Below are 27,519 nucleotides of genomic sequence, written 5' to 3' on the forward strand. Positions count from 1 at the left end.
GTGTTTGTTGTTGTTTTAGTAACACGATCACTGCCAGACATTTTATTATATATTTATTTGTTTGTCTGTTTCCACCATTGGAATGGATCTATAAAGACAAAGATTATTGTATTCATGCTATAGTCCTAGTGGCTAGAACAGTGCCTGGCATATAGATGTTCAATAAATATATGTTGAATGGATGTATAAATGAGTGAATGAATCTCCATTGCAACCTGTAGCAAAATTGAAGTTGAATCCAGAAAAATTTCCAGAATTTTTATTTGTTGATTTCTAGGGTCCAAGGACTACCAACTGGTTACGTGGTCACGGGATCAGACCTTGAGAATGTGGCGAGTGGATTCCCAGATGCAGAGGGTATGTATTCATTGCCATGTGGACAAATGTAACCAGATACACTAGAAACTTAAAAAAAATACAAAATTTGGTATTTGTGGAAGTTAGAGAATACATGGTAGATATTTAATACATACTTGCTGGTTGGCTGAGTGGCTTGTGTATGCCACACTGAGGCTTTGAGGTCTTCAAGAGTCAGTTTCAGTATTCAGCATTTAAAGGCTGAAAAATCTCTGAATGTCTTTTTTTCTCTTATCCTGGTATAAGGGTGTGGGTAGCATACTGAGCAAACGGTCTGTGTGGGGGCTTCATTTCTTTCTCTTCTAAATGGGCTAGGAAATTGACTCTGGCACTATGCAGTGTTCAGAGCCCTCTGCGTCTATCAATGATGCCTGCTCTGTGAAGCCCTTTCTAGTTTTTGCCCCATGAATGATATCTATTTCTTATATGAACCACAGTGGTAGCTGGTATGAACTGTTTTGCTCTGCCTCATCTCAGGGTTCTATCTTCTCATTTGGTGGCTACATTTCTTGAAGGCATGAACCGTGTCTCACTTGTATTGCCTCTCCCACAACACTCTGTACAGAGTGGATAGAAAATGCTAGATAAAATTTTCAGCACTGCTTAGTGTACAAAGTCATTCTTCAGCATTTTTGTCAATTATCATCACCTTATTGCCTTTCAGATCTATTTTCTCCAAAAAGTACCATTTGCTCTAAATGCCCTGAAGGTTATGATATTTGGGGGGTTAGCCAAATAACTCCATCAAGGCTTAAAATTCAAAATAATGTTTTCTGAGGCTTGCATAAACTATGATCAAAATGAAAAAATTTCAGAGTAGAATAATAGAGTCTATTCTTCCATGTATTTAACAAAGGAGAGTTGGTGATGGATAAAACCTACTTTGATTATATCAGATTTTTTTAGAGAGAGAGGAAGAGAGAGAGAGATAGAAACATCGATATGAGAAAGATACATGGATCGGCTGCCTCCTGCACGCCCCGTCCTGGGGATCAAGCCTGCAACCCGGGCATGTGCCCGACTGGGAATCGAACCGGGACCTCTCAGTCCATGGGGCGGTGCTCAATTCACTGAGCCACACTGGCTGGGCTGTTTCAGTTTGTTTAAAATTGATTTTTAGAAAGAGAGGAAAGGAGAGGAGGAGAGAGACAGACAGACAGAGAGAGAGAGACACCAGTCGGTTGCCTCCTGCATGCCCCTTATTGGGGATCAAGCCTGCAACCCCAGCATGTGCCCTGACCGGGAATCAAACTGGCAGCCTTTCAGTGCACAGGACATTGCTCAACCAACTGAGCCACACTGGCCAGGGCTGTGATTCCCATTTTTAGGTCAGAACTCCAACCAATCATGATGACCCTTTCCACTGACTTCTCTAGATCTGGATCTTCTACCCTTTGTTGCAGCTTTGTGCAAATGACATATTAGATGGTGTTGATGAGTTCATCGAAAGCATTTCTCTTCTGCCGGAACCAGAGAAGATCCTTCACACTCAAGACACAGATCACCAGCACAACTCAAGCCATGGAGAGGAAGAAGGTAATTTGGTCAGATTGATGTTTTAGGTGAGGTGTCCTTTATGCATTTCAGACACCTTAGATCTGCTCTCTGACTCAATTTCAAAGATGTCTGACAATAGTTGAATCTCTCTCTCTCTTGCTAGTCTTAAAGGAAGACCTCCCGAGCAATCTCCTGGAAGAGAAGAAATCGGATCAACCAGGACTACCTCAGACTCTGCAACAGGAGTTCTCCCTGATCAATGTGCAGATCCGGAATGTCAATGTGGAGGTACCTTGAGTTTAATGAATTGTTTTTCATGCTTGCAGATGGCAATTGGTGGGAGAGGGGACTAGTTCAGCTATGATTTCAGCTAGCAAATAACTTTGCTGCTCTAATAGATAAGTCTCTCTGCTTATTTTTTTATTTCCTAATTTCTAAAGAAATTGATGTTTTAGCCGTGGCTGGTAGCTCAGTGGTTAGAGCATTGCCCTGCAGACCAAAATTTTGTGGGTTCTCTTCCCAGTCAAGGGCACGTACCTGGGTTGCAGGTTCGATCTCTGGCCCTGGTCAGGGTCATTTGGGAGGCAACCAATTGATGTTTCTCTCTCTTCCTATCCCCCCCGCTCCCCTTTCCTACCACTCTCTAAAAAAATCAATGGAAAAATATCCTCGGGTGAGGATTAACAACAACAACAAAAATGCAAATGTTTATTCCTAACTATATTAGTTTCTCATAAAATGAACTGATGCTTATGTGTCTTAAAATCTTAGATGCTCTGACACCTCACTTTACCATCTGTGAAGATACTTAGATCCATGAATACTTAGTGATTTGGCTAAAGTTACTGGTGAAGTTAATAGTGGAGCTGAATTTGGAGCCCAAGCCACTTAACTCTCCAGGGCTTTTTGTGCTTTGCTGTCCAATCTTTCCTTAAAGCTGGTCATGCTCTTGGTGATTTAGATACATAGTAAGAATGTGAGAAAACCTCTTTGTTCACTTCACCCATGGAGAGGTTTACTCTTCCTTTTGGGCAGATAATGAAATTCTTTGCTTTAGAGAATTGAGTCTCTCTCTTTAAAGGAGTTTGCAAACTTGGTTAGTTTTTCTTTTGCCCAGATTCATTTAACCGTAAGCATGGATATGTGCACTTACATAATTATCTCATTCGGCCTTTAAAACGACCCTGCAATAAGTGCTTTTATCCCCACTGAGGAAACGAGACACTAAGAGATGAAATGACTTGTCCAAGGTCAGCAGCTATTTGATGGAAGAGATAATACTTGAATCCAAGTCTCCAGATTTCTCACATGTGTGGCTCTTCACTCTGCTCCTGGTGTCTTCTCTGGTTGGCAGCACAAGAAATCAAAAGAGATAAAGAATTCTTAGATTAATTGGTTATGTGTATCAACTGAGTTTATACATGTTTGTCCCAGTTGAAAACAATGTGGATACCTGGCAATCTAGTTTAATCTTGATCACTTTCCTAGGAGTGCTTTTAAACATTATTGAGAGCCTGGCTGGTGTGGCTCCGTGGTAGAGCATCGACCCATGCACCAACAGGTCGCCAGTTCGATTCCCAGTCAGGGCACATTCCCAGGTTGTAGGCCAAATCCCCAGTGGGGGGCATGCAGGAGGTGGCCAATCAATGTTCTCTCTCTTCAGTGTTTTTATCTCTCTACCTCTCCCTTACTCTCTCTCTCTAAACATCAATAAAGAATAAAAAAAAAATGTTACTGAGATATAATTCACATACCATAGTTTACCCTTTTAAAGTGTATTACTTAGTGGTTCTCAATATATTCACAAAATTGGGCAATTATTGCCGCTGTTTAATTCCAAAGTATTTTCATCATCCCAAAAGAAACCCTATATCCATTAGCAGTTTTTCCCCATTTTCCTGTCTGCCTACCTCCTGGCAACCACTAACCTGTCCATTTCTGTGGCTTTCCCAGAAATACTTTTTAAATTGAGTCAGGTATTTAACTTCCTCCTGCTTTATTTTCCTTTATCAAAATTAACTTAGGCTTCAGCCTACCTCACAACTTTAGGATGAAGCTTTTTTAAGTCAGAATACTTTGAACTTATTAAATTGGTGCTAAAATTAATGAGTTGTCCAAATCTTCCAAATTAGTTTGTTTTTGGAGATTCTACCTTCATGTTTGGAGATTTCAGGAACTAGGAGCATTCATTTAGGTGATTTAAATCAATTTGCATCTAAAGACTCTTTCTGGTTCGTCCAAAGCAGTTGTCAATTTGCCCCTTGCAGATGGACGCAGCAGATAGGAGTTGCACAGTGTCAGTGCACTGTAGCAACCATCGTGTCAAGATGCTGGTGAAGTTCCCTGCGCAGTACCCAAACAATGCTGCCCCCTCCTTCCAGTTTATCAACCCCACAACCATCACGTCCACGATGAAAGCGAAGCTGCTAAAGGTGGGATCTGTGTTCACACATTCTCCTTGATGTTTGTCAGAGAGCTGTGCTCCTGAGCATGAGTGAGTTGAGTAGTAAGGTTGAATGAAAACACTGTCAGGTAATATTCGGAACTCATCTGACCTGATACACTGCAGTGTTAACACTTGCTATTCATTTTGTGTAGAAAACATTAGAGCAGTGGTTCTTAACCTTTTTGGGTCATGGACACCCTTTGAAAGTCTAATGAAAATGATGGACCCTTCTCAGAAAAATCTGCACAAATGTGGGATATAAGTTCAGAAATATTGTCTATGAATAATATGCAGCTCTATAATTGCATGTAATCTGCTCAGAGATCTCATTAAAACTATGTATTAATCCTAGGTTAAAAACCTTGCAATATATTTTCATTTATCTGGAAACAATAGGCAATATATATTTTGAAGATAAAAGATGTTTTGTAATCAGAAAAAAATGCGTAAGGTCATTTAAAACATCTATTCCATAACAAGAGACTGCCATCCTCATGTGAGGTGGCTGGCTGCACAGGTGGGTGTGAGAGGAGGGCAGTGCCTGAGGAGGTGGGGCAGCCTGGCATCTGGTCTTGACCCCTGCAGGTTCATGCAGAGCAAGTCAGGTAGAATTCCCATGAGGAAGCGCCCTGAGCTGAGGATGACATGCCTTTGCAGTGGGAGCAGCATCACATAATGAAGTAACTGTGATGTTCTGACAAATCAAGTTGACCCAGATGCTGTTCACTTTATGCCCAGTTTGTTTCATATGTACTTAATCTATCTTCTTGGAGTGTGATTTGTAATAAAAAAATTTTATTTTATTTTTCAATTGCATTTTATATTCAGTATTATTGTTTGAATGTATTATTGTTGAATGTATTACAGATATCCCTCCTTTTTTCCTCCATTAACCCCCTCCTCCCGATTCCCGCCCCCCCTCCTGCCTTCCCCACACTATTGTCTGTGTCCATTGGTTATGAATATATGCATAGCAGTTCTTTGGTTTATCTCTTCCAGCTCCTTCCTCCCCACTTCCCTTTGAGGTTCGACAGTCTAACAACCAATTTGTACTTCTTAATTGTTTTGGTTTTAGGTGTACAGCATAGTGGTTACACAGTCATACACGTTACAAAGTGGTATTTCTAATACCAATCTGGTACCATACCTGGTTATATAGTCAAAAAATGTTTGTTTGTTATTTATTTATTTATTATTTTTTAGACTGTGCAGTTCAACTTTTTTATTTTAATAAAATCAGAATATGCACAGTGCATGCAGTGCTAGCATATAAACTAGTACAATAAGCAATTACTAAAGCTACAGTGACTTGAGGTTCAGTCCTTACATTCACTAAGCTTAAATCTTTTCTTACATTTTTGAAACCTTATACTGAAAATATTGCTCATTAATAGAACTTGCTCAAATGCTGTTGCTGAATGTACAAGTCACTGATTATTCCAATACAACAAAGATAACCACATGTTTGAGGATTGCAGTGTGAAGAAATGGTTAAAGTGTAAGGATCTCTGAAATGCTAATTACTCAGATTTTGTGGTATTTGACATTTTGTTCTTAGAATTTGAATATTTCATTGTCTCGTTTGGATATACAAAAAGGATAGACTCTTCTTTTGGTATAAAAATGATAGGATTAGGAGATATCTTTAAAGGTTGAATTCGGTGCTGTCCAATACATTATTATATGCCACATGAAATTAAAAAATTTTTAGTAGTAGCCCTGGCAGGTTTGGCTCAGTGGTTAGAGCATCGGCCCAGGCGGACAGTTCTGGTTAAGGGCACGTTCCTGGGTTGCAGGTTTGATCCCCGGCCTTGATCTGGATTGTGCAGGAGGCAACCAATCTGTGTATCTCTCTCATATGGGTGTTTCTCTCTCTCTCTCTCCCTCCTTTCCTTCCACTCTCTCTAAAAAAAATCAATGGAAAAACATCCTTAGGTAAAGATTAACAACAAGCAGAAAAAGTTTCTAGTAGTCACACTAAAAAAAAAAAAAAAAAATTTTTTTTTAGATGTTTCTCCTTTTCCCCATTGACACCCTCTTCCCCATCCCCCCCACCCCATACCCGGCTTTGTTGTCTGTGTCCATCGGTTATGCATACATGCATATAAGTTCTGTGGTTTATCTCTTCCCTCCCCCCACCACCCCCTCTTCTGAGGGTTGTCAGTCTATACCCTACTTCCATGTCTTTGGGTCTACGCAATTTTTCAGACTGTTATGTTCATTATATTCCACAAATAAGTGATATCATGTGATACTGGTCTTTCTCTGCTTGGCTTGTTTCGCTTAGGATAATACTTTCCAGGTCCCTCCATGTCGTCTCAAAGGATAAGAGATCTTTTTTTCTTAGAGCTGCATAGTACTCCATTGTGTATATGTACCACAGCTTTTTTATCCATTTGTCTACTGATGGATATTTGGGCTGTTTCCAGATCTTAGCTATTGTAAATAGTGCTGCTATGAACATGGGGGTACATATATTCTTTCTAATTGGTGTTTCAGGCTTCTTAGGGTATATTCCTAGAAGTGGGATCACTGGGTCAAATGGCAGTTCAATTTTTAATTTTTTAAGGTAATACCATATTGTTTTCCATAGTGGTTGCACTAGTCTGCATTCCCACCAGCACAAGAACAGGCAGATAGATCAATGGAACAGAATAGAGAATCCAGAAATGGACCCAAGACAATATGCTCAATTAATATTTGACAAAGGTGGCGAGAACATACAGTGGAGTAAAGAAAGCCTCTTTAATAAATGGTGTTGGGAAAATCGGACAGCTACATGCAAAACAGTGAAACTAGACCATCAACTTACACCATACACAAGAATAACCTCAAAATGGATAAAAGACTTAAATGTGACTTATGAATCCATAAAAATCCTAGAAGAAAATGTAGGCCACAAAATTTCAGACATCATGTGCTGCAGAATTTTCACTGATACATCACCTAAGGCAACAGAAACAGAGGAGAAAATGAACACATGGGACTACATCAAACTCAAAAGCTTCTGCACAGCCAAAGAAACAACCACCAAAATGGAAAGGCAACCCACTGTATGGGAGAACATCATTGCCAATGATACATCAGATAAGGAGTTAATTTCCAATATATATAGACTGCTCATACAGCTCGACAAAAGGAAGACAAAGAACCCAATTAAAAAATGGGCAGAGGAACAAAATAGGCACCTCTTCAAACAGGACATACAAATGGCTAAGAGACATAAGAAGAAATGCTCAACATCACTAATCATCAGAGAGATGCAAATTAAAACAACAATGAGGTATCACCTCACACCTGTCAGAATGGCCACCATCAACAAATCATCAAACAACAAGTGTTGGCGAGGGTGTGGAGAAAAGGGGACTTTAGTACACTGCTGGTAGGATTTATATTTTTAAAGAACCAAAAAAGGGATACATTATAACTTTCACTAAAGTGAAATCTGTTCCCCTGGCTTATTATATGTGTCACTCAGAGCAATTTTCAGTTCAGCCCAGTGGGTGTTACTTCTAAGGTACTGAGATTTCTCATGGGCGGGGATAGGAGAGGAGGAAAGGAATAGAATTCACTGTAAGTAAAGAATATTCATTCCATTACTAGAAACATGCCCTGTCAAAACTACCGTGTGTACCTTCCTAAGGAAATGGCTTCTTGAAGTGGTCTCAGAAATGAATCTTCTCTGAGCGTCTAGAGAAGGTGGAAAGTAGGTCGCTGTGTGGGAAGCCTCAGGCACAGCCAGGCTTCCAGTCTCCCTCCATCTTCATACTTCCTCCAACTGCTTTGAAGAATAAAAGCGAATCAGGAGAAAGAATGTTGCTATTCTTGACAGTGTTTTGTGTCTTTTCAGATCCTGAAAGACACTTCCCTGCAAAAAGTAAAACGCAACCAGAGTTGTTTGGAGCCCTGCCTGCGCCAGCTCGTCTCCTGTCTTGAGTCTTTTGTGGTGAGATTCTTGTACCACCCGATGCTTTAGTGTTTGTTTCATTTCTTCCTCCCTTAACTCCTGGGCACCCTGATTCTGTAATAATGTGTCTTTATTTTGTAATTCAGCTTTGAGACAAGTTGTGGTTTTTAGTCTGTTGATTTTTAAATTTCAGAATCAAGAGGACAGTGCTTCCAGCAACCCCTTTGCGCTCCCAAACTCCGTCACACCACCCTTGCCTACCTTTGCTCGGGTAACCACTGCCTATGGTTCATACCAGGATGCCAATATTCCCTTTCCTAGGACCTCGGGGGCCAGGTTCTGTGGAGCAGGTTGGTATCTTTTTGGTTCTCTGATTCTAGATTTTGAGAGAGAGCATTTTTCCTTTGTTTTTATTTTCTGAGAACGCAAAAAGACTTCTGTAGTAGTGTAATATGATCTGATGCTAGATTCGCGTCTGTGGACATATCCTATGAATGTTCACCAGAATTACAGTCTTGAGAGTGTGGATTTGAGTTTTACTCAGTCTTGATTCTTAACAGAGGACAGGTCCCCTACCCAGGTAATATAAAATACCTGTGAAGACTTTCCAAATTATGTATATCCCATTTCTCCTGGATTCTGGAGATTCTGATCTTTGTCCTTGTTAAGTATGGCTGCAGTCATGAGCCTTTGCACTTCACAGAAATGTGTCCTGTCCTTCAGGTATATTGAGATAGACAAAAGATTGACTAATGCTACCTTAGGATTTTCCATTACCAGCTCATTGACCTTGATGTGTATATGTGATATCTCCTTTATCAGGGTATCTGGTGTATTTTACAAGGCCTATGACAATGCATCGAGCGGTTTCTCCGACAGAACCTACTCCGAGGTCAGTGTGGGAGATACAGATGTAGCTACATTCATGATGTGGGCAGACATCTGGGAATGACCACTGAGTTTGTCTTTGGATGATTTATTTTATCTTCAGTAAATATCTGTTGTAAGGTTTATGTGCTAAATATCAGATTCATTAAATTGAGAGGCAATCTAGTGTACTGAGTGGGAAGATGGACTTCAGAGCCAAACTGCTGGATCCAGGTCTCGGCCCTGTAGTTTTATGACCTTAGGACTGTGCTTGATTTTCTTCAACAATAAGTTGGGGGTGATAATGGCACTTACCTGCATTATTTACTGTTAAGATTTAAATTAGCCCCTGTAAAGCATTTAGAATACCGCCTGACACATAGGGAGTGTTCTAACTGCGTTTCTTATTATTACTACTTAAAAAAAAGTTGAACAGTTTGTTTTTTGTTTTGTTTTTTGCATTTATCATCAGATAGAGTGGGAGGGAGAGAGAAAGAGAGAGAGAGAGAAACATCGATGCAAGAGAGACACATCGAGTGGTTGCCACCCACACAACCCCAATGAGGGCCAGGGACAAATTGCAGCCGAGGTACGTGCCCTTAGCGGGAACCGAACCCGGGACTCTGGTCTGCAGGCTGACACTCCAACTGCTGAGCCAAATCGGCCAGGGCAAAAAAAGAGTTGAACAGTTTATTGAGATATAATTCACATAGTATATAGTTGACTCATTTAAAGTGTATAATTGAATGGTTTTTAGTATATTCACAGATATGTGCAGTCATCACTACAGTCAAATTCTAGAACATTTTCATTATCCCAAAAAGAAACATCATATTCCTTAGCTGTGACCCCTTCCCCCAAATCCCCTATTCTTCCAGCCCTGGATAAACTCTAATCTACTTCCTGTCTATAAATGTGCCTATTCTGGACATCTCATATAAATGAAATCATGTATGTGGCCCTTTGTGACTGGCTTCTTTCATTTGGTGTAATGTTTTAAGGATCATGCATACTGTAGCAAGTATCGGCACTTTTTTTATTGCCAAATAATAGTCTCTTATATATGTATTTCACCTTTTATTTATGCATTCCTCAGTCAATGTGCATTTGGGTTATTTCTGCTTTTTGGCTATTATGAATAATACTGCTATGAACATTTGTATACAAGCTTTTATGTGACCATATGTTTCATTTTTCTTGGGCATTACCTAGGAGTGGAATTGCTGGATCATATTGTAAAGTTTTTTTTTCTTAACTAATATACTTTATCTCTTTAGAGCAATTTTAGATTCATAGCAAAATTGAGTGGAAAGTATAGAGAGTTCCCATATACCACCCCCCCAACACAAACACAACATTCCCCATACTATTGGTTTTTGTTTTTTTTTTTATCATCCTCGCCCGAGGACATTCTTCCATTCTTTGTTCAGGTAGAGTGGGAGGGAGAGAGAGAGGAACAGAGAGAAAGAGAAACATCGATGTGAAATGGACACATCGAGTGGTCGCCACCTGCACAACCAACCAGGGCCGGGGATAAACTGCAACCGAGGTACATGCCCTTAGTGGGAACCGAACCCGGGTCTCTCCAGACCGCAGGCCGATGCTCTAACTGCTGAGCCAAACCGGCCAGGGCCTATTGGTTTTTTTAATCCTCACCCGAGAACATTTTTGCAACCCCAACCAGGGCAGGGGACAAACTGCAACTGAGGCATGTGCCCTTTTGGGTGTGGTGACCATGATAACTTCTAAACCCTCCTGCTACAAACATCTGAATATATTAGTGTAATATAGTAGCATACTTATTAATGAATAGCTGAGCTAACAAGAAAGAAAGGAGAGTCCTGACCAGTTTGGCTCAGCGGTTAGTTGCAGGTTTGATTTCCGTGAAAGGCACATACCTCGATTGCGGTTGGTCCCTGGCCTTGGTTCGGTTGTGCGGGAGGCAACCAGCTGATGTGTCTCTTTCACATTGATGTCTCTCTCTCTCTCTCTCTCTCTCTCTCTCTCTCTCTCTTTCTTTCTCACTCTCTCTCTCTCTCCCTTTCTCTCCCTCTCTTCTACTCTATCTGAGAATAAATGGAAAAATATCCTCAGGTGAGGATTAAAAAAAGAAAGAAAGAAAGGATTTTGAACCAAGTGCATGAGCAGGTGCTGCTGCTGTCCTGGGAGTTTGCTGTCCTGGGAGTTTGCCAGTCTCTGCAGTAACCCAGGCAGATGAGACACTGGCCCCACAAGAACTAAGAGTTAAGTGCTAGAGACCCTTTACATTTTTTTTTCTCACCTGAGGATATTTTTCCATTGCTTCTCAGATAGAGTAGAAGGGAGGGAGGGAGGGAGAGAGAAACATTGATGTGAGAGAGAGACACATCAATTGGTTACCTCCTGCACGACCCCAACCAGGGCTGGGGATGGAACCTGCAACCCAGCTACATGCCCTTGACTGGGAATCGAACACGTGACCCTTCAGTCTGTATGCTGATGCTCTAATCGCTGAGCCCCTTATATTATACTGTGTTCCTTATTTGAAAGGTTTAACTAGAAAACAATCTTCTACTTTCAAAGGAAAACAAGAATATCTGTATCTGAACTTTGGATCAGAGAGAAAAATGTTCCTTCTAGAATGTTTTTCATAATAACAGTATTTTATTGAGTTATAGTTTACAGCACACAAGTGTGAAGTGTATACCTTGTTGACCAACATCCAAGTCAAGATACAGAGAGTTGCCCTCACCCCACAAGTTCCCTGGTTCCTTTGTGCAGAGGAAACCACTCCTCTGACTTCTATCATGGTAGTTGAGTTTTGCTTGTGCTTGAATTTCACCTAAATAGACTCATGCAGCATGTGCTATTTTATGTCTGGCTTATTTTGCTCAACTTAATGTTTTTGAAATTGATCCTCAATGTTGCATGTACCCACATACAACAATGTTCATTGTATAAAAATAATATGGTTTGTTTATTCATATTCCTATTGATGAAAACTTGGATTATTTCCAGTTTGGGCTATTTTGTGTAGACCTACAAATGCAAGTTTTTTCATGGACATATATATTAATTTCTCTACCCAAGGAGTCAAATCCCTGGGTCATAGGATAGGTGTATGTTTAATTTTATTAAAATTGCCAAAAAGTCTGTTTCCAGTAGTTGTACCATTTTACACTCTTTACCAGCATTGTTTCAGTGTTCTGGTTGCCCCACATCCTCTCCAAAACTTGGTGTTTTCTATTGTTTTAACTTAGCTATTGGGTAGGTATGTAGTATTATCTCATCGTGCCTTTAATTTGTACAACCCTGGTGATAACTAATGATATTGAGCCACTTTTGTGTGCTAATTGACCATTTGGGTATCTTTTATGATGTACCTGTTCAAGTATTTTGTCTATTTTTATGAACTGTTTATTATTTATTTGTGGTAGTTTTTCATTTTGTTTGCAAATCCTTTGCTAGATATATGTATTGATTTTCTTCTAATCTGTGGCTTATCTTTTTTCCTCCTTAGTGATTTTTGATAAACAGCATTTTAAAATTTTGATTAAGTCCAATCCATGTTTCAAAATATATAGTTAGTGCTTTTGTGTCCTGTCTAAAAAAAATATTTGCCTATCCCAAGGTCATGAAACTATTCTTCTGTGTTTTCTTTCAAAAGTTTATAGTTTAAAATTTCTTATTAAAGGTCTATAGTCAGTCTCAAATTAATTTTTGTGTATGATGTGAGGTAGAAATCAGTTTTTGTTTTTTTTTTCAGTAGAGATGTATCATTGTTTCAGCACCATTTATGGAAAAGATTTTTGTTTTCTCATTCTGCATTGAGACCTTTGTTGAAAATCAATTGATCATATGTTTGTGGACTTATTTCTGGACTCTTTTTTCCTTTTATCTATTGGTCTGTCCTTCTGCCAACATTATACTCTTAATGTAGCTTTATATAGTAAGTCTTCCAATCTGGTAGTGTAAGTCCTCCAAGTTTATTATTACTATTCAGGATTGTGTTGGCTATCATAGGTCTTTGACATTTCTGTAAAACATGCAATCAGCTTATTGGTTTCTATGATAAAGCTCAAATATTGATTGGAATTATGTTGACTCTGTAGATAAATTTGGAGGAAATTGGTATCTTAACAATAAGGAATTTTCCAATCCATTAACATGGTATACTTCTCTGTTGTTTTGGATCTTCTTTAATTTCTCTCAGCAATATTTTGTATTGTCTTTCTTTTTTTTACCATTTATCTCCCCTATACCCTTCTCCAACCTCCACCCCCACCCCCCTACTCCCCATATCACCACACTGTTGTCCATGTCCATGAGTTCTTTCTCTCTTTTTTTTTCCTCCACTACCACCCCCAGATCCCCCAAGAGCTGTCAGCCTGCTTTCTATTTATAAGTCTCTCTATAATATTTTGTATTTTCAATGCATATTTTTTTTCATTAAATTTGTTTCTAGATATTTGATGTGTTTTGAATGAAATTTTAAAAATGTTTATTTTCTAAATATTTGTTTTTAATATATAGAAATACAATAGATTTTTATAGATTGACCTTGTATCTAAATTACTAGTTTTCATAGTTTGTAGATGCCTTTGAGTTTTCTATGCATAGAATCACAGAAACATTCTCTGCTTCTTCAAATAAAGTATTTTTCAGTTCTGGAAGTTCTATTTGTTTTTATTTTTTATTTTCTTCCCATTTAAAAAAAATGTTTTTTTTTTCTTTATTGATCTTTAGAGAGAGAGGAAGGGAGAGGGAGAGAGATAGAAACATCAATGAGGGATTGATCACCTCCACCATGTCCCCCAGCTGGGGATTTGGCCCACAACCTGGGCATGTGCCCTGACCGAGAATTGAACCAGCAACCTCTTGGTGCATGGGTTGATGCTCAACCACTGAGCCACACCGGCCGGGCCATTTTCCCTCCATTTTATCCATCTTTTCCTCTTGGTTTCATTAAGTGATAACAATGGCACTACTTAGAAATATGGAAAGATTGAGGCCAGTATGGATAATGCTGCATTTTCAACCACAGATCTCTCTCGGCCTTGTCTGCTTATCATACTGGCTTGATTGCTCCAATGAAGATCCGCACAGAGGCCCCTGGGAACCTTCGTTTATACAGTGGGAGCCCCACTCGCAGCGAGAAAGAGCAGGTCTCCATCAGCTCCTTCTACTACAAGGAGCGGGTAAGCAGCAGAGCCACAGCCTTCGATTCTTATCCCTTCCCGGGATTCTTGTTCTTTGTCTCCCTGCCACAAACAGCAGCTAATTTAGTAATCCCTTGTAGCCTTTCAGTTTCCTAATTAGTTTGTTAAAGAAAGACTGTTTTTTTGTGCTTTTCCATTGGTTTTAACAACTGTAAATTGTGTGTGGGGGGATCTTCCCATTTAACCCTGTTCTTGTAATCCCCATTCATTAAGTTGATCATTCTTTCAGGTAGAATAATTGAGCTGCAGGTCTTCCTTGGTATTCTGATGTTTGTCAACAAATTAAGAGGTATTTCTTAGACCTTGGGATCTTGCTATATTTGGAATTTTATACCTGTGAGTTTTAAAATTGATCTCTACGAGGTTTTATAGTTTTCCTAAGTCTATACTGAAGTACCCATTTGAATGGACTAGTTTATATAAAAATTACCTGAACCTGTTCTTATGTTCCCGGGTTCTTAAGGAACTCATTGTCCCTAAAGTAACTATTAAGCTGTCAGAAGCCTTTAGTGATGGCAAATGTAGAGAATGTTGGCAGAGTGTAGGAAGGATTCTGAGAACTCTTTCTTGTCAGATTGAGAGTCTGGCTTAAACCGGCTTTTAACTGATATGATGTTTTAAATAGTTACCTCTGATCTACTCACAAACTTAGTCCTTAGGGATTCTTTGTTGTTGCCCTGCCCTAATTAGGACATGATTGACTATAATTTAAAATCTTTTAATTGGCTTACTTTAAAGAAACAGATTTCTAGCAAGTGTAAGAGGTGTGTTCACTTTGATTGCAGTATGCTATCTACCTTGTTGGTTCTCGCTCATAGTTGGGCATCTCTTACTTTGTCATCTGAAATGAGTGGCAGGAGCTGATGCTCGAGGCAGGACCAGACTGGGCAAAACAATTCAGTTGAATAGGAACAGTGGTTTTTTTGTTGCCTTTACTGGCCAACCTTCTATAGTCCCCTTCTTCACATCTCTGCTGGAATGAATTACACTCCCTCGGCTGTCACGGACCTTCTTGGAACACCATAGTTCCCAAATCTTTTACATGTAAAAAAAGGTTTTTTAAAAAAATGCAGGCTAGCTGGTAACTGGTTAGATGATCTGATAAACTGGAACTAAGGCTTTTTTGTTTGTTTGCTAATCCTCACTGGAGGATATTTTTTTCATTGATTTTTTTTTTTAGAGAGAGTGGAAGGGAGGGAGGGATGGGGAGAGAGAGAGGAAAAAAAAAAGAGAAAGAGAAACATTGATGTGAGAGATACACATGTACCCTGATCAGGGCTGGGGATCAAACCTGCAACCCAGGTACATGCCCTTGACTGGGAATTGAACACATGACCCTTTGGTACTCGGGCTGACGCTTTAACCACTGAGCAACACTGGCCAGGGCAGGAACTGAGGAACTGAGGCTTTTTTTTTTTTTTTAATCTTCACCTGAGGATATTTTCCCATTTATCTTCAGATAGAGTCGGGAGAGAGAGACTTGGATGTGAGAGAGACACATTGATTGGTTGCCTCCCGCACCACCCCCACCAGGGCTGGGGACAAACTGCAACTGAGGTGTGTACCCTTGACCTGAATTGAACCTGAGACTCTTTGGTCCTTGGACTGATGCGCCAACACTGAGCCAAACCAGCCAGGGCAGGAACTGAGGCTTTTTTTAATTGACATGCATGTTAGCCAAACAAAGTCATGGTTGGATAAATATGGGAATTTTCCTTAGCATCAGGCCCAGGTTGAGGAGATCTTTTAGTCAGAGAGACAGTTCTGAATTCCCTGCAAATCATGTCATGTGCTACTCATGCTTAGATTCGCATTGGGCAGAATACATGGACTCACACTTTTGACTCTGACAGTGTGTAAAGGCCATGTCGAGTCAAAATAACTCCAATTCCAAGTTGGGACCTCTCCTAACACAGAAGCATTTGTAATGCCTACAGTTATGTTTTTGATGGTCTGGATTCTTTTACTACAAACACCATAATCATAAAGGGGGACCAAAGGAAAGATTGTGGATATTTCAGTTCGCGGTGGTTCCCACTATGCTGCTTCTCAACAGAAATGGGCTATGGTTGTCCCCATGGATGGCATAGTAAGTGGTCTTTAAGTTTTATTTCAGATAATGAGCAAGTAAAATGGGGGAGATACTTTTATTATAATTTTATATGAAGATTTATATTGCTATATAACCTGTCTACAGAAAAGTTCACAAATCATAAGCATCTAATTCAGTGAATTAACAATCATACAGGCCAGGAAATAGAGCATTACAAGAACCCTAGAAGCCCTGGGGAAGGAAGGCACATTTCAGTGGATGACATAGAGTAATTATTAGGTCAAATCATATGAAATTGGTGATATCTGACCTTTTTTTTTTTCTTCTATCCGGGTGAGGACATTTTTCCATTTTTTTGTTCAGATAGAGTGGGAGGGAGAGAGAGGAGGAGAGAGAGCGAGAAAGAGAGAGAGAGAGAAATATTGACGTGAAAGGGACACATCGAGTGGCTGCCTCCCACCTGACCCAACCAGGGCTGGGGACAAACTGCAACCGAGGTACGTGCCCTTAGCGGGAACTGCAGGCTGACGCTCTAACCGCTGAGCCAAACCGGCCAGGGCGATATTTGACCATTTTTGACCTTAAAGAAGAAATTCAGGTGGTTCAACCTAATAAGACGTTAAAATGAGCAAGTCAGTTACTTTGTAATAAATCTGAAATAAATTCATCTCTCCTTGAAGCTTGTTTGTGTCCACTCCATGTACATGGGGCAAAGGGGGAGGATTAAAGAAATGAGGTACAGCGATGATATTATATATAGGCCATCTTATTTTCCTTTTGGATGGTAATACAGTTTTGTGCCTTTAGAAGTATTTTCTAATTCTCATGTGTCTAGTTTCATGTGTCAAATAATAGCACTTGCAATGGAAATGATTTCAGTTTACTAAATTTCTCTGTTTTTATTTTCAGCCCAGATCTTTCTCCTACATATTTTTATTCTCTTTTAGATCTCTATCTCTGAGATATTTATTTATTTATTTATTTACTTGTTTACTCCTCACCTGAGGATTTTTTTTCCATTTATCTCCAGACAGAGGGGGAGGAAGAGAGAGGGAGGGAGAGAGAGAGAGATAAACATTCATGCAAGAGAGACGCATTGACTGGCTGCCTCCCACACGACCCTGACCAGGGCCAGGGGACGAACCGCAACCAAGGTACGTGCCCTTGACCAGAATCAAACCCGGGACTCATTGGTCCGTGGGCCGATGCTCTAATGGCTGAGCCAAACCGGCTGGGGCTGCCCCTGAGATCTGTAAATGAATAAGAATAAAGGTAACAAATACAACTGCATTAAAGTATAGCAATGAAGGGATATAGCATATTTTAGCAATTGCAAAAAATATATAGAGTCATTGGGGATTACTGTCCCTTTCTCTGTTTTTTTTTTTTTTTTAATCCTCACCCGAGGACATTTTCTATTTTTTGTTCAGATAGAGTGGGAGGGACAGAGAGAGAGAGAGAGAGAGAGAGAGAGAGAGAGAGAAACATTGACGTGAAAGGGTCACATCGAGTGGCTGCCACTCACACAACCCAACCAGGGCCGGGGACAAACTGCAACCGAGGTACGTGCCCTTAGCGGGAACCGAACCCGGGTCTCTCTGGACCGCAGGCCGACGCTCTACCGCTGAGCCAAACTGGCCAGGGCGCTTTCTCTGTTTTTTTTATTTAACCTGCCCTACTTGTATATTCAGCCAGGTGTTCTCCAGATAGAATTCCAAGGTTGCTCCTAAAAGTTTTTTAAAAATGTGAGACACCTTTTATAGGGAGTTAGAAAACAGAGAGATGGCATTCATTTGGTAATTGGACCAACTATTAATAGTTGATGAAATACTGCTTATTCTAAGGGTAAATTGGAAGGCCCAGAACTTCTAAAAACATTAGGCATCACCCTTTGATAAACATTTAAAAAATTTTGCAACCTCCCATATTTGCTTCAGTTTATGTTATTAAAATAGCTCTAATGTAAATAACTGGGGAAGTCTTTGAAGTTGCTAGAATAATTTCTGATTTCCACAGTGTCTGTGCTTCCAGTTTCACACTGATGCTCATGTTAGTGAGAAAGCCCTTAAAAGTGTAAGTCTTCAGCCTTAGCTCCCTCTTCCCTGCATTTTCCTGGGGCTCTCACTTCCCAGGGCATCACTCTAAAAATAATCCCGGCCTGGCTGGTGTGGCTCAGTGATTGAGCGTCCACCCATGCACCAAGAGGTCACCGGTTCAATACCCGGTCAGGGCTCATGCCCAGGTTGTGGGCCTGATCCCCAGAGAGGGGCATGCAGGAGGCAACCAGTCGATGTTCTCGCTCATTGATGTTTCTATCTCTTTCCCTCTCCCTTCCTCTGTTCCTAAAATCAATAAAGAAAAAAATCTTTTAGCCCTGGCCGGTTTGGCTCAGTGGTTGGAGCGTCGGCCTGCGGTACAGAGAGACCCAGGTTCGGTTCCCGCTAAGGGCACGAACCTCGGTTGCAGTTTGTCCCCGGCCCTGGTTGGTCGTGCGGGTGGCAGCCACTCGATGTGTCCCTTCACATCGATGTTTCTCTCTCTCTCTCTCTTCCTCTCTCTCCCTCCTGCTCTATCTGAACAAAAAAAAATAAAATAAAAAAAGAAAAAAATTTTTTAAACTAAATAAATAAAAATAGTCCTGCAGTCCCAAGGTTAAGATTTCCCGTTTCTCCAATGCCCTTTAGCCACACACCCAAAAAATGTGGTAATGAGCGTATGGAAGAACTTCCTTTTTGGGAAGGAGCATCTTCTTGAACACACATATGCTCCCGAAAGGGCAAGCCGAGCCCTCCGCTATTGCTCCACTTGCCCCATCCTAATCCTCGTTAGAGAGCCACAGGCCTTGATCATAGTTCCTTTGTCAGAGCAGTGTGGATGTCACCCCCTTATATGTTGAAATGTATTTTGGGCTGAAGAATAATGACATTGGAGTTGGGTTTGGAGTGTGATGGTTTGGGTGGGAGGTGAGGGAATCCACCTACTGCTATGTTTAGGTTCAGATTTTGTAGTCATTTCAATCCTGATTTTGTAGTATATTATGGTACCTTTTAATCCATCAGATATGTGGGAAGCTTTCATTTTATTCTATATTTTTCCCTTTTAATTTTCTTGGTGTTTTTCTTCCCTCCTCCTGGGTGTAACGTTTTCACGCACAGATGTCTCCTCGCTCTGCCCGGCGACGTTGGTCCATACAAGCAATTAACGACTTCCCGGTACTGTGCGCTGTGCAAATGCTCTCCTTGACTAATCTTGTCTCTGCCCAAAGGCCCAAGAATAAAGTGCCACCTGCCTGGCTTTGAGGAACCTGAAATGACAGGCTGGCTGGGTTTCAGGACCAGCAACAATAAATTTCCATTCTTGGGAGTCAAGCGCCAAGGACTGCCTCCTTATTCCCTGACAGTTTCAAATGGGTGAATACCAGTACTATTAAGGATTTTGAATGGACTTCTTTAAAAATGAAGCTCAATACTGGGTTTCTTGGAAAGCCTTTAGCTCACCTGATTTCATTTGGAGTATTTGTATAATTTCATAGAGCTTTCAAAAGCCTACCTTTGGCATTGGGGAAGCAGAGGAAGATATAAGAGGCTTCCATCACTTTGTGTTTTTATCGTCTTGGTCTAATTCAAAGAGGGAAGTACCCACCTGCTTCATTGACACGTAAGCTAGTTTTTATCCTTTGGGAATTTTCTGGAACAAATTTTTTTCCTGATCATCAGTATTTTGCATTGACAGTAACACCTGTGCTCTGGACATCCTCTCTTCCTTTTCTTCCTATTGGCCATCTCCCCTCTTCTGTCTTCCTCTCCCACCCCCTTTGCATGTCATTAGTGCCATGGTGACCTCAGGTTGTGCAAGGCAGCCTTGAGGCTTTAGCATAAACTTCATTTGGTGTAAAATATATTTAGGGGAATAGTTCTATAGCCTTTTCATATAAAAACCAGTTGAAATCAGGAGCCCTGATTAGCAAGTACCACTGCTGCCGACAACTGCAGGTGGAGCTGTCAACGTGGCCACCTTTTCTCAAATCACCTGTCCCAGCCAAGCCGATGGCTGAATTTCCATTGGTTTTCCCAGCAGTCCCCCGTCCTGCTGCTGCTGCTTAAACAGGAACTCACCTGGACTCACTGCCCACTCTGCTGATTATGCACTGTTGATGGGGTTGCTGCGAAGCAGTTGGTGGCTTATTCTTGGGCTGTTTTTACATTTTACCCATTTATTGGCATCCATGTTGCCTCCGGTTGTAGCAGTAACACTGGTGGTACAGTCGCGAGCTGGCTGTTGGTTGTCATTCAGTGCTGTTTGCACCAGTGCCTCCCTCCCTTTACCTTTCACCCGACTCCTTTCTTCCCTGTCCGTCCTCTTTCCCATAATTCCACGAACACCTTCTTGGTGTGTTCACAGGAGCATCCCGGTGCTCATGTGATAATTTGTCTGTCTTGCTTTGCCTCTCTCTCTCCCCTCAATTCCTGCTCATAATCTGTGGGGGAGAGGCATTTTCTTTTGATGGGGCATTGAGAAGACCTAAGAGAAGTGTAGAGTTCTTTGCCTTCCAGAGGTACTGATTTTACCGCACAGAAAAACACCCACGTTTTAGCCCATCAGAGTAGGACTGGAGCAATGCAGGAGGTTTAGAGGACATTTGGGCCATAGTACCCTCTCCTCACCTGGGAAAATCAGCCACATTCAGACTGGTGTGCCATTGTTCTCTGCCTGTCGTCACCTGGCAGTTGCACAGATAAGAGACTCCTAAAATCGCCACGAGATATTAAGGGGAAAGGAAGTCTTGGGGAAGTGTGGATGGAATGAATATGAACTCTTTTTATTGCCAAAGCTCTAAAAGAAACCCCGAAGCCCTGGCTGGTTTGGCTCAGTGGTTGGAGCGTCGGCCTGCGGACCAGAGAGTCCTGGGTTCGGTTCCTGCTAGGGGTATGTAAAAAAAAAATAAATAAATAAAGTAAAATAAAAGAAACCCTGAAAAATTGTCCATGCTTATTAGGGAGCAGCAAGGATTTGAGATTTATCATGTCTTCATTTAGGCAGTCTTGTTTTATCCGAATTCCCAGGTAATTGGCCAGTAGACAGGATTACTAAGTGACTCCTGTAGCACAAAGAGGAGGTATTTTATATGTTAAAAACACCAACCAACAAATTTTAAAATAAACTTTTTTGTGACCACTTAAAGATTTTTGATAATGTTTTGTAATATTCTTTGCTGGATTAAATGAATGAGTACTGCTGTCCCATGATTGCTTTTAAAGTTTGATTCTTGGTGGAACTAGAATTGGGTGGCCTTGTGTTGGGGAAGCTTTTCTTATTATAGGCTAAAAAGGCAGCTTATTGAGGTTTTATAAAACAGCACCTACACATCAAATAGATAAAACAGAACCACCTAGAAGCCTGGTGTCTCAGGAAGTTGACAAGGAAGCCCTAGGAAATACAAACTGTGATTTCCATAATTTAATGAAGGATAATTAGACAGTTGTTCAAGACCAGTATCTTTACTTTCATTAAGCACTTATTGATGACTCATACTGGCTTGTTTCTACTGATCTCCGTAACCCAAGACTGTGAATGGGGGAAGAGTCCTACGACAGCTCACTGGACTCTCAGTCTTCTCTATGAAGGCACCTAACCCTAACAAATCCATAATGCTAGTTAAACAGCATGTGGTGCAGGCTCTTGACCCTGGCCTGACATACAGCCTGGGTCTGAGCGTGGCGTGCCCAATGTGAAGCCGTGTAGCTGCAGAAGCTGCTTCCTCTGCCAGTCTGTAGCACGCTGCTTAGCAGGACAGTCACAGTGCTTGGCACAGAAGCCACTCTGGAAGTGAGTGATTGTAGAGGATGGGGTTGGATAGGCCTCATTAGAATCAACTGCTGATCTCCCTCTATGCAGAAATGGGTCTATTTAAAAATGGACCAAACGATTTACATATTCACAATGAATTAGTTGGGACTTAAATTTTTTTCTCTTTAATCTAAAATCACGCTCTTAAAACCAGATAAACAAACATGGGCTTAGCAGCCTGACAGGCCTGTGTTCAAATCTCAGCTCTTATGAGTGTAGCATTGAATAATGGAGACAACAGCCCCTTTGTGAGAGTGGTAGTGAGGCTCACGCTCACATGGAGTGAGCGGTACCCAGCAGGAGCTGAAGTGAACAATGACAGGCTAGCCTTTAAATCCTTAGTCAAGTGTCTGTACACTTGGACTTGTGTCCAGGACATTTCTCATTGTCCACATACAGGCTCCTGTGTAGCCCTTCGTAGGTGAGGCTCTGGAGAAGTAAGATAACTGTTCATGATCTTCCATGTCCGTTACCCAAGTTCCTCTGCAAGTATCTTTGGCGTTCTAAAATGGTCACTTTTAGAAGTAATTCAAGTCTACTAGGAAAAACATTTTTAAATGAGTTAGTCTGCAAATTAACCGCTTTTAGCACATGGGTCTTAATATTATGTTTTCATTGAGTTTGCTTAAAAAGTCAGGGCGTTGTGGTGGTTGTCACTGTGGTCTGAAAGCTGTAGACCCCACCCCTCGTGAGCCTCTGTTTATTTCCCCTGTTTAGTTAAACAGAGCTAGTTCATTGCTCAGTTGTTCAAGTGCTTCTCATTTTCTCTTTGTAATGAGGAACCAAAGTGACTGCCTGGAACAGTGTTTTAGAAACCTCCTAACCACCCGAAGACTGAATTAGATGGACCATTCTCCGTTCCTGGTCAAATCTTTCTAGTGTAGATTTTCTTCTTTTCTTTTCTTTTCTTTTCTTTCCCTCCCTCCCTCCCTCCCTCCCTCCCTCCCTCCCTCCCTCCCTCCCTCCTCCCTCCCTTCCTTCCTTCTTTCTTTCAGATTCAGTACCCTAAATCTCATGTGAGATGACCAGTTATGTGGGGCCTGTGGGTTTGTGGTTTCCTGGGATTTTTAAACTCCTGGAAACCTGGATGAAAAGCACAGTGAAATGAGTGTGTGTACTTACACCCTCCCTGTTCTAGTTAAGCACATTGTGCTGGTCTTGTCTCTGCCAAATTACACTCCCTGTTAAAACCAGTCATATCAATAACACTAGTGCACGCATGACGACATTGTCTATGTCAGTTAACACTGCTTGGCTCCAGTCCGTTCTGACAGGTGTTTGCTCTTTAGCACATTCTCCCCTCGCACCCATGTCAGGATATTTGGTGAAAAGGATAGCATTTTTTATGAGTATGCACATAATTCTAACTTAGAAAATAACCAGAGCTAGCAGAGAATTGAAGGGCTATCCTACAACAATAGATTAAGCTTCCTCTTGTGTTGCAGAATAATGTCTTGTGTATGGATAAATAGTAAATAGTAACTGAACTGCTTCTTAAGAGCAAATGGGTTAAGGTCCAAATTGATAATATAACATATGTATTTACCAGTTATGATAAACAATTCAAATATTTCAGCTAAACTTCATTTACCTTTCATGAACTAAGACCAAGTGTCCTGGATTTAGTAGGTTCTGTAACACTTACTAATCCTATAGGAAGTTACATGCATTGGGCAACTTGGGGGATTAGATGGGCCATTAGGGGTCAGAGACATCTGAATATAGACCATGACTCATTTATGGAAGAGTGAGTATATAAAAATCACTTGTGGAAAATGAATTTGTGAATAACTTAATGATCTAATCTAAATTTCTGAAGGTTTATGCACATTTATAAAAATTATAGATTTTAAAATTGCACTCTTTCAGTTTACAGAGTTTACACTCTCCTTTTCATGTATCCATATTAACCTTGTGAGGTTGGAACAGCAGAGCTCATTCTGAGCCACATGTTATCAGTGAAAGAAGAGAGAGTGACAGGAGACTAAATTCACAGCCAGTAAGTAATTTGCCTAGGGTCACCTTTTGAACCAGTACTTGTGGCAAAAAGACCAAAAACCTTGGTTTTCTGACTCCGAATTGCAGGCCCTTTCACTAGCTCCTTTTGCATCCTTTGTTAACAAATATGTCTCCTTCCTCCTGAGTTGAGTCACTTTGGTGGCCCCCTTCTTAATTTCTGGCAATAAAATAAAATAGACTATCACTCCCATGCCTGATTGTCATTTTGAAGATACCAGATGGTGCTACTCTCTAATAATTCTGATTTTTAAAGCTACCTCCCATTTCCCACATACAGGCTCCTCCATAGCCATTTGTAGGTGAGGCTCTGGGGAAATAAGAGTTGCTCATGATCTTTCATGTCTATTACTCACGTCCTTCTGCTCAAGTATTTTTAAGATTCTAAAATGATCACTTGAAAAAATTCAAGTCTGCTAGGAAAAACAAGGTAATTCTCCTTGTGCTGCTAAGTTTTTCTGTCTGCCTACCATAGATTAAAGTTTGTGAGCCCACACCGCTAGTCCTGGATTAAATTCTCAACAAATTCTATTAAAAAAACTCTCTTAGAAGGAAAAAAAAAAAACCCTTGATTAGTTTTAAGCAAGAGCTTTGAACCTAGAGTTGAACCCAACCTTAAAAGTTTCTCTTCTCCCACATTTTTGTGGTCTTTATTAACTTATTTACTTGCTGTTCTTTTTCTTCTTTATTTTTTAAAATTCTGGCTTCAAGGTGTCTGTTTTTGAGCACCTGCAGATATACAGTTCTGTAGTAGGTGCTTGTTTTCCTGTTAGGATTTTGGACCAAGAGCTCAATGCCCTTTGTTATCCTTTTATTTCCTACAGATGCTGATTCATATAATTGTGGGCATGATGATGTAATGCAAAGTCTCTGCAAATTACCAATGACCCAACTATGATGTGCTCTGCAACTGTAGGTTTCTATTCAGCAAAGTCCCCATTGGTTACATCTTGTCATCTTCCCCAGAAATCAAGGAGATGGAAAAGCAAGCGCGAGGGATCGGACTCTGGCAACCGACCAATCAAGGCTGCTGGGAAAGTTATCATCCAGGATATCGCATGCCTCCTTCCAGTCCACAAGTCATTGGGAGAGCTGTACATGTAAGTTCATGGAATCCTTTCTTCAAAAGCAGTTTTAGGAGAAGCCCAGTGTATTAGCTTTCTATTGCTGCATAACAAATTACTACAAACTTAGTGGCTTAAAACCACGTACATGTATTATCTCACAGTTTCCATGGGTTAGGAGCCTGGGCACAGCTTAGTGGGGTCCTTGCTCAGGTCTCCCCAGACTGAAATCGGTATTGACCAGGTGGTGTGTTTATCAGATCCTCAGGGTTCTCTTTCTGGCTCATCCAGGTTGTTAGCAGAATTTGGATTCTTGTAGCCATTAAACTAGGTGAACTTCATCTTCTTTGAGACCAGCAGGAGTGTCTCACTTCCTTCTAAAGTGTCACCTGCTTAGATCAGACTCATTTGGGATAATCTCCCTTTTGACAAATTTAGAGTCAACTGATTAATAATAACCTAATCATGGGAGTGATATTTCGTCAGTATTCACTGGTCTCACCTACATTTATTTTATTTTTTCTTTATTGCTTTGAGAGAGAGAGGTAGGGAGAAGGAGAGAGAAATAGAAACATCAATGAGAAAGAACATCAATTGGCTGCCTCCTGCATGCTCCCCACTGGGGATTGGGCCCACAACCTGGGCATGTGCCCTGACCGGAAATCAAACCAGGGATCTCTTGGTGCATGGGTCGATGCTCAATCACTGAGCCATACCAGCCTACATTTAAAGGGAGGGACTTTTAAAACATACTTATAGCCAGGGGCATAAATCGTGGGAACCGTCTCAGAATTTTGCCTCCCAAGCCCAAGCAGGAAGACAGATAAAGCAGAGCCAGTTTGGTTGAAGGGAGTTGGGAGGTGAGTAACAAGCACATAGAGGCCGGCCTATGGTTCCCCTTCTTCCGGAACCTGAACACATAACGAGAATATTTATTTTGTAGTATATACACAGCATACTGCTCTCTGTGTTAGAAACTACGGTGTTGTGTGTATTTCAGTCCATTTTTATTCAACCCTCAAGCCTGGGGAACTTCACAGATAAGTGGGTTAGCAAATTGGATTTTGAGTCTAGCCTCCTTTCCTGGCTTCAAAGAGGTGGTTGATTTCACCTTCCCCAGGCCTGAACCCAAAGCATATCATCAGCTGCTAGTTAAGCATTTTCTTCATGTTATGTACAAAGGAAACTTTAGGCCAATACAAAGACAGCATTTCAAGTGACAACCAAACAGGCAGTGTTTAGTCTGTTTGTTAAAGCAGGAGTAATTGATTTAAGAAGTTAGACTAGCCCTGGCCAGTTTGGCTCAGCGGTTAGAGCGTCGGCCTGCAGTCCAGAGAGACCTGGGTTCGGTTCCTGCTAAGGGCACGTACCTCGGTTGCAGTTTGTCCCCGGCCCTGGTTGGTCGTGTGGGTGGCAGCCACTCGATGTGTCCCTTTCACGTCGATGTTTCTCTCTCTCTCTTCCTCTCTCTCCCTCCCACTCTATCTAACAAAAAATGGAAAAATGTCCTCGGGTGAGGATAAAAAAAAAAAATCAATAAAAACATTTAAAAAGTTAGACTAGAAAGAAACTTTTTAATTCTTTTTAAATTTCAGATTAAATGTAAATGATATTCAAGAAACATGTCAGAAGAATGCCACTTCTGCCTTGCTTGTTGGAAGGAAGGATCTTGTCCAGGTATTGTCCATCCCTTTTGCTGGAGATCTGGATTTTTCTTTTTAAGCAGGGTGTTTTCACTTTCTAGTTGTGGTTTAGTGATACTTCAAGGCGTGTCTCCTATTTTGCAGTTCCTCTCCCATTTTCTTTGCCAAACTACAGGGCTGGGGCAGCTTTCTAAACCCCTTGGATGCTTTTCTTATTAGTGCTTAGTTGAGAGGATCCTAAAGCATTTACTGAGTATTTTTTACTGCATTTTTTTCTACTTCAGTACCGTAGTGATGGTTATATACCTAAATTCGGATTTCTGTATCTTTATCATTTGTACTCTAAATTCTATTTTCTTTTTACTTTAAAAATGCTTCATTTCATAATAGGTTTCCAAAAACATTCCTTTAGAATATACTTGTTCAGTTTTAAAATATGATGTGATCTTACAAAAATTTAAATCTTCATTTTTGCAGGAACATGTCAATGTTTTAAAGCAAGCTGCTCCTTTGTTGTTTTTTTAACAGCTTTATTGAGTTATAGTCCATATACCATGCGATTTACCCATGTAAAAGGTACCATCCAATGGCTTTTAATATATTTTGAGAGTTTTGCAACTGTCA

At 40.7% G+C, this 27,519-nt stretch overlaps 1 protein-coding gene across 4 annotated transcripts in view; it reads left to right on the top strand.

The window, feature by feature from the left end:
• WDR59 (WD repeat domain 59) overlaps positions 1–27,519 on the top strand; it is a 95,376-nt gene that overhangs the window by 52,576 nt on the left and 15,281 nt on the right. For 3 of the 4 annotated variants that reach the window (XM_036275251.1, XM_036275252.1, XM_036275253.1), the window contains exons 11-20: positions 278–357; positions 1,734–1,893; positions 2,018–2,142; positions 4,122–4,286; positions 8,151–8,246; positions 8,401–8,557; positions 9,030–9,099; positions 14,098–14,251; positions 25,155–25,288; positions 26,848–26,929. In XM_036275251.1, coding sequence (XP_036131144.1) covers positions 278–357; positions 1,734–1,893; positions 2,018–2,142; positions 4,122–4,286; positions 8,151–8,246; positions 8,401–8,557; positions 9,030–9,099; positions 14,098–14,251; positions 25,155–25,288; positions 26,848–26,929 — 1,223 coding nt within the window. Of the gene's footprint in view, positions 1–277; positions 358–1,733; positions 1,894–2,017; positions 2,143–4,121; positions 4,287–8,150; positions 8,247–8,400; positions 8,558–9,029; positions 9,100–14,097; positions 14,252–19,480; positions 19,538–25,154; positions 25,289–26,847; positions 26,930–27,519 lie in introns of all 4 variants that reach the window. The other variant, XM_036275254.1, reaches the window with a different exon arrangement.

Source organism: Molossus molossus, unplaced genomic scaffold, assembly GCF_014108415.1.
Source record: "Molossus molossus isolate mMolMol1 unplaced genomic scaffold, mMolMol1.p scaffold_m16_p_21, whole genome shotgun sequence".
Classification (NCBI taxonomy): domain Eukaryota; kingdom Metazoa; phylum Chordata; class Mammalia; order Chiroptera; family Molossidae; genus Molossus; species Molossus molossus.